The sequence below is a fragment of the Cebus imitator genome, unplaced genomic scaffold (assembly GCF_001604975.1).
Source record: "Cebus imitator isolate Cc_AM_T3 unplaced genomic scaffold, Cebus_imitator-1.0 Scaffold286, whole genome shotgun sequence".
Lineage (NCBI taxonomy): Eukaryota > Metazoa > Chordata > Mammalia > Primates > Cebidae > Cebus > Cebus imitator.
The window spans coordinates 1,145,597-1,159,184 of record NW_016107601.1 but is presented as its reverse complement, the minus strand read 5'-3'; the positions used below and the strand labels follow the sequence as shown (position 1 = coordinate 1,159,184).

The window sequence follows — 13,588 nt, the reverse complement described above, 5'->3', positions numbered from 1 at the left end:
AAAAAAAAAAAAAAAAAAAAAAACCAACAACAACAAAATAAAATAAAATAAATCTGGAATCCTATCCTATGGGGAATCCATAGGGCATGAGTCCCAGGCAAGTAAGGGAATGTCTATAAGGCTTGTATAATTCCTGGATCAGCTAACCCTATGACATGACTTTGGCTACCAGGGTGATTAAAGGTCTGCACTTCTATGTTATTAAGGCAAAACTACTAGGGAAATCCTAAGTAGCATCTTTAACCTTGCTTTTGTTAACTTGAGGCTAAAACAATGAAGTTCTAGAAATTCACCACCAGGTGGCAATCTAGACAAAGATAAGGAAAAGATTAAGTTTTTAAAAGTTTGAACAGATGAAAAAAAACTAGAATTATATGTTGAACCCACGATCTTAAGACCCTAGTACAACAAAGTTTGAATTGAATATATTTTTAGGACTCTTTCCATAAGACCTGAGGCAGGTGGGATGGAACAGGTACAGAAAAAGTTTTCCTAAATGATGGGCTGAAGCTGGGGGAACCGAGGCTATGGATATCTGTAGTATGAGCTGTGAATCAGGTCTTCATCCAGAGATGCCAAGGTCACAGCCAAAAAGTTTAATACTAGTAACAATAAGTGCAAGAAAAGGCCAGAAATATAAAACACAAAGCTAATGGTTGGAGAGGTGAAAACAGAGAATCAGATTTGGGAGGCAGATGGATACCACACTTAAGGACCAGGAAAGGAGCAAAAGTGAGTACCCCTTTCATGAGGGGCCTGGATGCTAGGGGGCCCAAACTGTTACTGTCTTTTAGATGTATGAAGTAGCGTTTTGTAGTTGCAATCCTGTGTCATTTAAAAAATATTTTTCATTGTCTCTTAACAGAATACTGTATCTTAAGTATTTTATGAATTTCCTGAGTCATAAAAATTTTGCTTTTAATTACAATGTATATTTTTGGTTGTTTTTGTATCATATTTTACTCATTCATTCCCCTATTGCTGGGCATTTGTTATTTCCAGTGTTTTGCAATGCATTTTGGTGTTTCTATTGTGTATTTTAATTATATGGTCTCTGCTATTTTTCCCTTCATTTTAAAGTTTGATGTAGGTGAATGCTCTATTGTAAAAAAAAAAAACTAATTATCACAAGAAAGACAATATCCTCAATATTGTAGTTATCTGGTTCTATCAAACTAAACATACGAACTTTTGATTTACATTTATCAAAGCTTTACATTATATATACAGCACAGAGTTATGTGCTGCACAAACATGTTTTGGCCAATGACAGACTGCATATATGATGGTGGTCTCATAAGACCATATGAAGCAGGCCGAGCATAGTGGCTTACACCTGTAATCCCAGCCCTTTGGGAGGCCAAGTAGGGCAGATCACCTGAGGTCAGGAGTTCCAGACCAGACCGGCCAACATGGTGAAACTCCATCTCTACTAAAAATACAAAAATTAGCCAGGTATGGTGGCAAGCGCCTATAGTCCCAGATACTCAGAAGGCTGAGGCAGGACAATCACTTGAACCCAGGAGGCAGAGGATGCAGTGAGCCAGGATCATGCCACTGTACTCCAGCCTGGGTGACAGAGCGAGACTCAGTCTNACTCCAGCCTGGGTGACAGAGCGAGACTCAGTCTAAAAAAAAAAAAAAAGGCTATATGGAGCTAAAAATTCCTACTTGCCTAGTGGTGTCTAACCATTGTAGCATTGTGGCACAATGCATTAGTCATGTGTCTGTGGTGATGCGGTATAAACAAATCTACTGCAGTGCCAGTCATATAAAAGTCTAGTACATACAATTACGTACAGTACACAGTACTTGATATTGATAACAAACAACTATGTTACTGGTTTATGTATTTAACCATACCTTTTATTGTTATTTTAGAGTGTACCTTTATTGAAAAACAAGTTGACTATAAAACAGCCTCAGGCAGGTCCTTCAGGATATTATGGAAGAGGACATTGTTGTCATAGCAGATGACAGCTCCGTGCATGTTATTGCCCCTGAAGACCTTCCAGTGGGACAAGATATGGGTGTAGAACACAGTGTTATTGATGATCCTGCTCATGGGTAGGCCTAGGCTAATGTATGTGTCTTGGTTTTTAACACAAAAAAAGTAAAAAAATGAAATAAAATTTCTAAAAATAGAAAAAAGCTTATAGAATAAGGACATAAAATATCTTAAAATAGTTTGTGTGTAAAGCTAAGTATAACTATAAAAGAATAAAAAACATTTAAAAAGTTTATAAGGTGAAAACTATGTATATTTATGTATATAATATATACGTGTATGTATCATATATGTTATGTATATTTTGATGTTCCAACCATCAGAGTGATGACATTTAGTATTCATTCATTCCTTAGGACTTATCCCACTTCCTGAGCATTTTTTTTGTTTAAATACAGATCTATCTTAAAAAGAAACTTTGTTATGTTCCGTCCTAGCTTTTTTGCCTTTTTTTTCCTGCTATAGAATTGTGTTGACTGCTCATGCTTCCATGAGATTTCGTTACTTCTCTGGGTGGAGTTGTCCTTTTTTTTTTTTTTTGAGACAGTCTTGCTCTGTTGCTCAGGTTGGAGTGCAGTGGTGCAATCATGGCTCACTGCAGCCTCCGCTGCCCAAGTTCAAGTTATCCTCCCACCTCAGCCTCCTGAGTAGTTGAGACTACAGGTGTGTGACACCACACCTGGCTAATTTTCTTCTTCTTCTTCTTATTTTTTATTTTTTGATAGAGATAGAATCTTGCTGTTGCCTAGCCTGGTCTCAAACTCCTGAGTTCAAGTGATCCTCCTGCCTTGGCCTTTCAAAGTGTTGGGATTACTGGTGTGAGCCTCCATGTCTGACCTTAATTTTTTTTTTTTAAACATTCATTTGTAGAGAGGGTCTTGCTTTGCCCAGGCTGGACTCGAACTCCTGGCTTCACACCATCTTCTTGGCTTGGCCTCTCAAAGTGCTGGGATTATAGACATGAGCCACCACATCTGGTGGAGTTGTGATTTTTGCTAAAGAGCAGAGTACATGCTTCAGGTTGGACGGTGGGGAAGAGACCAGTGCATAAGATGCCTTTGAAGCTCCAAAGGTAATAGTAATCAGATCTCTTAGTTGCATGAGGCAAACTCAATCTTAAACTAGAAGGGATAATTCATTAGAAAGCTCATGTTACCAAGGGAAAGGCAGAGGTGCAGCCAGGCTGAATGGTAACAGAAACCTTGACTATCACAGGGCTTTGCTTCATCTCCATTTGTTCCCACTCTCTGTTTGCACTTCTTTACTTGAGACTAAACAGAGTCACATCTCCCACCTTCATGAGCACAGAGGGACTGAGAGATAAACACTCCAAAAATGTTAATGATTATTATTGCTTGACTTAAAAAAAAAAAACTGTAAAATCTATATATTATTCAGTGGGCTCAAATATCTCTTAAAAACGGGCAGATTCTGAGCCATAGAATGAAAGAAAAGTATTTATGAACATGTATCTTACAAAGGACTTTAATAAAGAATATATAAACAATTTTTACAACTCAATCCAATTAAAAGTGGGAAAAGATTTGACAGCCACTTCACAGAAGATATAAAACTGGCCAAAAGGTACCTTAAAAGATGCTCACCTGGGAAATGAACATAAAATCACAATGAGATACCACTAGATTCCCATCTGAATGGCTGAAAACTGAGTTTTGGCAGGAATGTTGGGCAGCTGGAACTCTATATAACCCTGGTGGGAATATAAAAGGGTATAAACCCTTTGGAAAACAAACAGTTTAGCAGTTACTTAAATATTAAACATAAATCTGCCATGCAAGCCAACCATTCTACTCTTAGGTATTTATCCAAGAGAAGTGAAAACCTATGTCTACACAGTGGCTTGTATACAAATGTTCCTAACAGTTTTATTCACAGTAGTCCCAAACTGGAAACAATCCCAAGGTCCATCAACAGGTGAGCAGAAAAACAAATAATGGCATATTAACATAATGGGATACTACTCAGCAATAAGAGGAATGAGCTACTGATACACCACAAGCTGGTGAATTTCACATTCATTATGTGTGTGATAGAAACCATAAACAAAAAAGTACATGCTACACAATCCCATTTATATAAAATACTAAACAACAACACAAAGAAAACTAATATATGGGGACAAAGACAAACGAGCGGCATGAGGGATGGACTGCAAAGGAACTTGGGGAATCTTTTCGGGGCAATGGAAGTGTTCTGCATGTGGATGGTGCCAGTGGCTTCACGGCATATACATCTACCAAAATAATCACTGAGTTGTTATTCTAAATGGATAGTTTGCTGTAACTTGATAAAGCCATATTTAAAAAGCTGCCGGAGTATTCTGAAATCATGCCCTCTTTCTCCCTCTGGACCAAGCACCCCCTAAGCAAGCTGACTTTAACAAAATTATCTCATAGATTTTGGATGCCTTTTAAGGTATGACTCTCCATTCAAAAAACCAGGAAAATTACTTTCTTTTCCCACCAGATGGCAGAGGAAAACAACAGAATGTTCCTATAATGGTGGAAGAAATGAAAGCAAAACTCAAAAGTGGAAATGTAAAGCAGAGAAAGATGACTTAAAGATACATAAAGAAAAAATGTAATTATATTAGACTCAAAAGTGTTTATGTTTAACAGGAACCCTTTTTTGTAGCTTTTTCTTTTCTTTTGTAGACAGAGTCCCACGCTGTCACCCAGGCTGGAGTGCAGTGGCGCAATCTTGGGTCATGGCAACCTCTGCCTCCCAGGCTCAAGCAATTCTTGTCCCTCAGCTACCTGAGTAGCTTGGATTACAGGCATGCGCCATCACACCTGGCTAATTTTTGTATTTTTAGTAGAGATGGGATTTTAGCCTGTTGGCCATGCTGGTCTCGAACTCCTAGCCTCAAGTGATCCGCCTGCCTTGGCCTCCCAAAGAGTTGGGATTATAAGGGTGAGCCACCATGGCTGGCCTTAACTGGAACTTTGAAGCAACATACATTTTGTTCTTTATTTTATTTTATTATTTATTTATTTATTTATTTTGAGATGGAGTCTCGCTCTGCCTCAGCCTCCCAAAGTGCTGGGATTATAGGCGTGAGCCACCGTGCCTGGCCTAGTTCTTTATTTTATAAAGAATTATTTGTGCCTGAATATGCTGTATCTATTCAACATCCATTGACTGAACAAATCTGTTGAGTGAAAGGGAAGAAATTTAGACTCCCTCTGAGAGATAATATAGTTGGGAAAAAAATCTGTACTTCGATAGAAAACTATGCACTGGAGACTTCCAGATGCATAGTTTTCTATCGAAGTACAGTGCCACTATTTTCCTGTGCTGCTGCATTGCTCTCTCACGGGAAAGAACAGGTCCTGTTTCTTCCTGGCAGTGTGTGCCCCGCCTGGGTTTGCCCTTCGAGCAGTGACCTTCCCTCCTAGTCTTTATTTATGGTTGTGCCCTTCTTTCTCCTCAGCCCGGAGTGTTCTGTGTGGGTGGTGATGGGGGTTCACCTGAACACAGAGTGTATTTTCTTATTGAGTCCCTGTACCTTCTGCCGTGTGTGTGTATATATAAAGTGCCAGTCTGCAAAAAAAAAAAAAAACTGCAAAAAAAAAAAAAAAAAAAGTAAAAAGAAAAAATGATAAAGGAGATATCACTATCAATCCCACAGAAATACAGACTATCAGAGAATTTTGCAAATACCTCTATGCAAATAAACTACAAAATCTAGAAGAAATGGATACATTCCTGCACACATACACCCTCCCAAGTATAAACCAGGAAGAAGTTGAATCCCTGAATAGACCAGTAACAAGTTCTGAAATTAAGGCAGTAATTAATAGCCTACCAACCAAAGAAAGCCCAAGACCAGATAGATTCACAGCTGAATTCTACCAGAGGTACAAAGGAGCTGGTACCATTCCTTCTGAATCTATTGCAAACAATAGAAAAAGAGAGACTCCTTCCTAACTCATTTCATGGGGCCAGCATCATCCTGATACCAAAATGTGGCAGAGACACAACAAAAAAAAAGAAAATTTCAAGCCAATATCCCTGATGAACATCAAAGCGAAAATCTTCAATACAATACTGGCAAACTGAATCCAGCAGCACATCAAAAAGCTTATCTACCACGATCAAGTTGGCTTCATCTGCGGGATGCACAGCTGGTTCAACATATGCAAATCGATAAACATAATCCGTCACATAAACAGAACCAATTACAAGAACTACGATTATTTCAATAGATGCAGAAAAGGCCTTCGATAAAATTCATCAATGCCTCATGCTAAAAACTCTCAGGAAATTAGGTATTGACGGAACCTATCTCAAAATAGTAAGAGCTATTTGTTACAAACCCACAGGTGATATCATACTGAATGGGCAAAAGCTGGAAGTATTCCCTTTGAAAACCAGCACAAGACAAGAATGCCCTCTCTCACAACTCCTATTCAACATAGTATTGGAAGTTCTGGCCAGAGCAATCAGGCAAGAGAAAGAAATAAAGGTATTCAGATAGAAAGAGAGGAAGTCATATTGTCTCTGTTTGCAGATGACATGAATGTATATTTAGAAAACCTCATCATCTCAGCCCCAAATCTCCTTAAGCTGATAAGCAACTTCAGCAAAGTCTCAGGATATAAAATCATAAGCCAAAATCATAAGCATGCCTATATACCAATAATAGACAAACAGAGAGCCAAATCATGAGTGAACTGCCATTCACAATTGCTACAAAGAGAATAAAATACCTAGGAATACAACTTACAAGGGATGTGAAGAACCTCTTCAGGGAGAACTACAAAGCACTGCTCAAGGAAATAAGGGAGGACACAAATGGAAAAACATTCCATGCTCATGGATAGGAGAATCAATATCATGAAAATGGCCATACTGCCCAAGTTAATTTATAGATTCAATGCTATCCCCATCAAGCTACTATTGACTTCTTCACAGAATTAGAAAAAAACCACTTTAAATTCATATGGAACCAAAAAGGAGTCCGTATAGCCAAGGCAACCCTAAGCAAAAAGAACAAAGCTGGAGGCAGGATACTACCTGATTTCAAACTATATTACAAGGCTATGGTAACCAAAACAGCATGGTACTGGTATCAAAACAGATATAGAGACCAATGGAACAGAACAGATGCCTCAGAAATTTCAGCACACATCTACAATCATCTGATCTTTGACAAACTGGACAAAAACAAGTAATGGAGAAAGGATTCCCTATTTAATAAATGGTGTTGGGAACAATGGTTAGCCATATGCAGAAAACTGAAACTGGACCCCTTTCTTACACTTTATGCAAAAATTAACTCAAGATAGATTAAAGACTTAAATGTAAGACCTAAAGCTATAAAAACCCTAGAAGAAAACCTAGGCAATACCATTCAGGACACAGGGATGGGCAAAGACTTCATGACTAAAACACCAAAAGCGATGTCAACAAAAGCCAAAATTGACAAATGGGATCTCATTAAACTAAAGAGCTTCTGCACAGCAAAAGAAACTATCAACATAGTGAACAGGCAACTTATAGAATGGGAGAAAATTTTTGCAATCTGGCCATCTGACAGAGGACTAATATCCAGGATCTACAAAGAACTTAAACAAATTTACAAAAGAAAAACAACCCCATCAAAAAGTGGGCAAAGGATATGAACAAACACTTCTCAAGAGAAGACATTTATGTGGCCAACAAACATGGAAAAAAGCTCATCAAAACTGGTCATTAGAGAAATGCAAATAAAAACCACATGGAGATACCCTCTCACACCAGTTAGAATGGCAATCATTAAAAAGTCAGGAAACAACAGATGCTGGAGAGGATGTGAAGAAAAAGGAACACTTTTACACTGTTGGTGAAAGTGTAAATTACTTCAACCATTGTGGAAGTCAGAAATACTATTTGATCCAGTAATTCCATTACTGGATATATACCCAAAGGATTATAAATGACTCTACTATAAAGACTCATGCACTCGTATGTTTATTTGCTATTGTTCACAATAGCAAAGACTTGGAACCAACCCAAATGCCCATCAATGATAGTCTGAATAAAGAAAATGTGGCACATATATGCCATGGAGTGTTATGCAGCCATAAAAGAGGATGAGTTCATGCCCTTTGCAGGGACATGGATGAAGCTGAAAACCATAATTCTTAGCAAACACAAGGACAGAAAAGCAAACACTGCATGTTCTCACTAATAAGTGAGGGTTGAACAATGAGAACACATGGACACAGGGAGGGGAACATCACACACCATGGTCTGTCAGGGAGTGGGAGGCTAGGGGAGGGACAGCATTAGAAAAAATGCCTAATGTAGATGATGGGTTGATAGGTGCAGCAAACCATCATAGCACATGCATACCTATGTAACAAACCTGCACGTTCTACACATGTATTCCAGAACTTAAAGTATAATAAATAAAAATTTTAAAAACCCAAAAAACCAAAAAGAACTATGTACTGGTCACAGCACAGCCTTACAGCTGATATTTACAAGGCTAGAATATGTCCTTCAGTTATTCTGTGCTTTTATAAATTGAAGCTAAGTGATAGCATGCAAACTCCAGTTCTGGTTTTGATTATCTTCCCTCTACCCTGCAGAAAAAACAGTTTTGCCTTCATTTGCAATCCAGTTCCTTTACTACATATAAATTTGTGCTTATTGACTGTCCCTCTGTACTGGTTATCACTTCTGTCTGTTTCCCTCATATCACATGAGTAAAGTAAAAATCTTTAGCACATGCTCTTTTTATATTTGTATGAGTCATGATTTAACCTTTTTCTGAAAATTATCTTTTTTAGCAGTTACTGTAAAGAAACAAGCTTACTGCAAACAAGGATTTCTCTAAATCCAAGAGCTGATAACATATGTAAATACATGGCTGGAATGCCAGGATATGGAGTCAGGTCAAGCCAAGAACAAAAAGCCTGATTTGTTCTCTTAAAAAAAATTGGGTTCAAGCCAAGACCTTGGAGGAGTAAGTGAAGGGAGGATGTGAGTATTGTCTTCACGCATATCAATAGGCCTGGGCCCCTTCTGCCTGCCTACACTGTGTAATCTCAGCCCCCCAATCACAGCAATAATTAAATCAGAGTTGGACAGAATCAGGCTGAACCAATCAGGACAACCGGAAGTTTGGGTTTGAGATTAAGAAACAGGTTTCTGCTGCGCACTTGCACCAGGAAGATTGTTTGAATCTGGACATGTCTGTGCTCAGTCCCTCACACAGATGCCAAGTTCTGTGCCAAAAATACACCTACATCCTAAGTATATTGGTATTGTTCAAGGTTGTTTAATGCAAAGAGTTTTCAAGACAGATCTTAGTTCAAAATTAAACATCAAAACTCCTACTGTGTGAAGTAGGCAGGTTACCGACGTCTCTGAAATTCAGTTTCCTCATTTGTGAAGCAGGAAAATGAATACCTGCCCCATGTAAGTGCTATGGCAATTAAATGAGGCAAAGCCATAAGTGGAAAAACATAGTTCATGGCACACAATATATATACACTCCAAAGCTAGTGCCCACTCAGAAAATAGAAAAGATTCTCTCAGATACAAGTAGGATGAGTAACTGCACTAAAGGAGGCAAAGATGTAGGGTATGGACTAAACATAACAGTACAAAAGGTAATACTTTCACATCAAAAGAGAGGGTTGGGCCGGTTGCAGTGACTCATGCCTGTAATCTCAGCACTTTGGGAGGCTAATGATGGTAGATCGCCTGAGCCCAGGAGTTTGAAGCTAGCCTGGCCAAAATGGTGGAACCCCATCTTTACAAAAATACAAAAACTAGCTGAGAGTGGTGGTGGGCATCTGTAGTCCCAGCTACTCGGGAGGCAGAGGCTGTAGTGAGCAGAGATCACGACACTCCAGCCTGGGCAAGAGGGAGACTCTGCCGGGGGGCGTGGCGGGGGGCGGGGGTATGGAGTCATTTCCTTAAGGAAGGACAGACCTAAAGAAAAGGTTTTGTCCGGTGTTGCTTTTGTTCTTCTCTGGTGGCCATTTAAATTTTAGAAGCTCTTTTTAAAAAATTAATAGACTATTTTTTTTTACAGCAGTTTTAGGTTCAAGGCAAAATTGAACAGCAAGTACAGGGAGTTCCCAAATAGTCCCTTGACAACCCCCTATCACATGCCACTCTTTGTTAGACTAATCTTCATTTCAGGTTTAGTCCTTCAGACTGAATTTTTTTTTTTTTTTTGAGACGGAGTCTAACTCTGTCACTCAGGCTGAAGTGCAATAGTGCGATCTCAACTCACTGCCACTTCTGCTTCCTGTGCTCAAGTGATACTCCTGCCACAGCCTCCCTAGTAGCTGGGATTACAGGCGCCCACTACCACACCTGGCTAATTTTTGTATTTTTAGTAGAGATCGGGTTTCACCATGTTGGCTGGGCTGGTCTTAAACTCCTGACCTCAGGTGATCTGCCTGCCTCGCCTAGCAAACTGCTGGGATTACAGGATTACAGGCGTGAGCTACCACACCCGGCTGAGATTGTAATTAGTATCCCCTCCCCTCCCCCTTCCCCTTCCCTTCTTTCCTTCTTTTCTTCCCTCCTCTCCCATCCCCTCCCCTCCCTTCCCTTCCTCTCCCTTCCCCTCCCCTCCCTTCCCTTCCTCTTGTTATACAGCAATACACTTTTTCCCTCCCTCCCTCCCTTCCTCTCTCCCTCCCAGGAGACTGGAGAGCAGTGGTGCAAACATGGCTCACTACAGCCTTGACTTCCTGGGCTCAGGTGATTCCCCCATAGCAGCCTCACAAGTAGCTGGGACTACAGGTGTGTACCCAGCTAATTTTTTGTATGTTTAATAGAGATGGGGTTTTGCTATGTTGCCTAGGCTGATCTTGAACTCCTGGTCTGAAGCGATCCACTGGCCGCAGCCTCCCAAAGTGTGAGCCACCATGCCCGCCTACATTTTTCTTTTAGCATTCAAAACATTCTTTAAAATTAGAGAAGTAATAAGTAAAATATTTTTGTAAAAAAGCAAGTAATACAGGAAAGTACAGCACATCCTCCATTCTATTTCCTTCCTTGGAGGTAACCTTCCCAGTAGGTTTTCAATGACATTAAGGATGATGTAGATGAAACTGTTGTACTGGACTGAGCGTAGAAAGTTGGCACCATGACAAAAGTATGCCAGATTGCAGGGTTATTTATTATGCCGGCGACCACAGGGGACTCACGTCTCTCCAACCTGTGGCGTCGAAAGGAGGGTGCCAAAACTTTTTATACCCGAAAAACCACCTTGGGAGTGGGGGTGAGGAGCGGGGATGGGAATGAAAAGGCTTCAGACATTCCAAGGGCTAGTGGATTCTGTAAATTACCTCCTGGGCAGAGATGAGGATGGACATTCCAAGGGCCAGGGGACTTTTATTATTCCACTTATTACTTAAGTGGTTTACAGAAGTCAGGATAAACATTTGTTTACACATTGTCTGGGTAGTGATAGAAGTCACAGATCTTAGTTACTTATTACAAGTCACAGGAGCCAGGATGGAATTAGCTTGGGCTGCTTATTTTGGTTATTACCGATAAGCAAAGGCTAGCAATTTTGGCAGTTACTGATAAGAAAAGGTAAGCAGTTTTACATAGTTTGCAGAACAAACTAGCAGTTTTATTTACAGAAGCTAAGGCCAGCAGTTATTGTGAGGAGAATGGGGCAGCCGTTGCCACTTATTTTAAAAACAGTTTTGCATTTTATAAAATGGCGTTGCTCAGGTTCTGGCTCTAGGCTAGCACAAAATGAACATTCCAAGTAGGTTTACAGGAAATTATATGGCTGGTTCTGACAAGTCTTTCTTGATTTAAATATCACTTTTGGAACACTGGCCAGTCTTTTTCATTTGCCCATCAATAGGAAGAATATTTATCTCTTTATCCCTGTGTGACTATTTTAAATGCAAAGCCTCTGATGATGTGTAGACACTTTTACAATGTAGTTAAAATGGTACAAACACTTTTGCAGTTACTGAAAAATTAAACATAAAGCTACTCTGCAATCCAACCATTCCACTGCTAGGTATGGAGAGGATTTAATGCTATTCCAAATAGTCCACAAGTTTGAATAATGCATTGCCAGTGGTTCTTGCCTGGTACATACATCAGAATCACCTGGAAAGATTTTTCAAAATACATTCCAGATATACAGAATCAGAACAGCTCATGATGGGCCCTGACATACGTAGTCTAATAAAAGTTCCACAAAGGATGATTCTGCACACAAACACCCATTTAGTGCCATGGCTTCATATGGTCACCCTGGATAAGCACACTCATTCCCTTGGCTTCATCCGACTTCTATGTTGGGAGAGGGCCTGAAGAAAGGTGGTCATGGTGGCATTAAAGTAGAGACAGAGAAAATTCAAGACAGTTATGAATATATACAATAACTTATCTGTAAGTAAGCAATACCTACAGCAGAAGTAGAGAATCCGAGGATTTTGGAAGAAGAAATTGTTTTCAAGAATTCTGCTCTCCCGCTAAGAAAGCAGAGGCTCCTCTGGGCCAAAAACATTCTACAAAATAAAAGAAAAATTGAGAAGAGGAATAAACATATGATAGGTACATCACTATCAGACACTTATAGCTAGCTGATATATCATAAGCTTACGTAAAATCCAAGTAAACATTTTTGATAAGTGAGCTTGCTTTCTTTCAAGTGTTCTTTCTATAATACAATCTCTCATCACTGGAAGCATTCTAATAAATGTATTCTTCCTTATATAAATTTATATTCCCATCATTTTAAACTAGAGAGCTGTAAGAATATTCTTAATTCAAAGAATAAGGCTTTTAGTCAAGAGCATTAAATTTCAGTAAGTGAAAGTTCCCTTTCTAAGAGCTATAAAATCCAGAGTATTTTAATCTAGGAACTACTGAAATTTCAGAATCCTCTGGATAACAGTCACCAGTAAAAGCACAATTTGTAACAGTAAATTAAAGTTGTTAGAAACAGGCTATTTAAAAAGTTGTTTGAAAAGATGAATGATAGTAGGTCCTTGATAAATATAAGGAACCTATGATTGACTCTTAGGTTATGCTGAGGGGGTACTTCCTCAAAAATTCCAGCAAGCCATTTTAGTAGATTCCAGAGGTATGATAGGCATGCATTCTGAATTGCTTCTCTACCTGTAAGGAAATTGATATCCATCATGGGTAAATGAAAGATCAAGGCAATGAAACTCTATTATAATACTGCCACTTATAAGTGGAAAGAAAACCCAGCTTCCTAAAAACATTTAGGCAAATAGAAATTTCTCTCAAGTCTACAGTATAAGGCTGCTGTATCAGTGGATGGCATATCAGCTAAGTTATCAAATCTTAGAGAAAAAGAGACTTAATCTGTGGATTTAAAAGGGCCACTGAAGCTAGCTATAAATCTCTTCAGGTTACCAAAATGTTAAGGCTAAAGGGACACTTTAGCTGTGAAAAACCATATACTAGATGTTTATTAAAAAGTAGAATATAAGGCCGGGCGCGGTGGCTCAAGCCTGTAATCCCAGCACTTTGGGAGGCCGAGGCGGGTGGATCACGAGGTCAAGAGATCGAGACCATCCTGGTCAACATGGTGAAACCCCGTCT

At 39.3% G+C, this 13,588-nt stretch overlaps 1 protein-coding gene across 4 annotated transcripts in view; it reads right to left on the bottom strand.

The window, feature by feature from the left end:
- Nucleotides 1-13,588, bottom strand: part of KYAT3 (kynurenine aminotransferase 3) — a 69,334-nt gene that overhangs the window by 48,109 nt on the left and 7,637 nt on the right. For 2 of the 4 annotated variants that reach the window (XM_017501952.2, XM_037729022.1), the window contains exon 2: nt 12,426-12,522. The exons of 1 other annotated variant lie outside the window; for it this stretch is intronic. In XM_017501952.2, the coding sequence (XP_017357441.1) occupies nt 12,426-12,521 (96 nt within the window). In that variant the 5' untranslated portion in view covers nt 12,522. Of the gene's footprint in view, nt 1-12,425; nt 12,523-13,023; nt 13,136-13,588 lie in introns of all 4 variants that reach the window. One more of the 4 variants, XM_017501951.2, reaches the window with a different exon arrangement.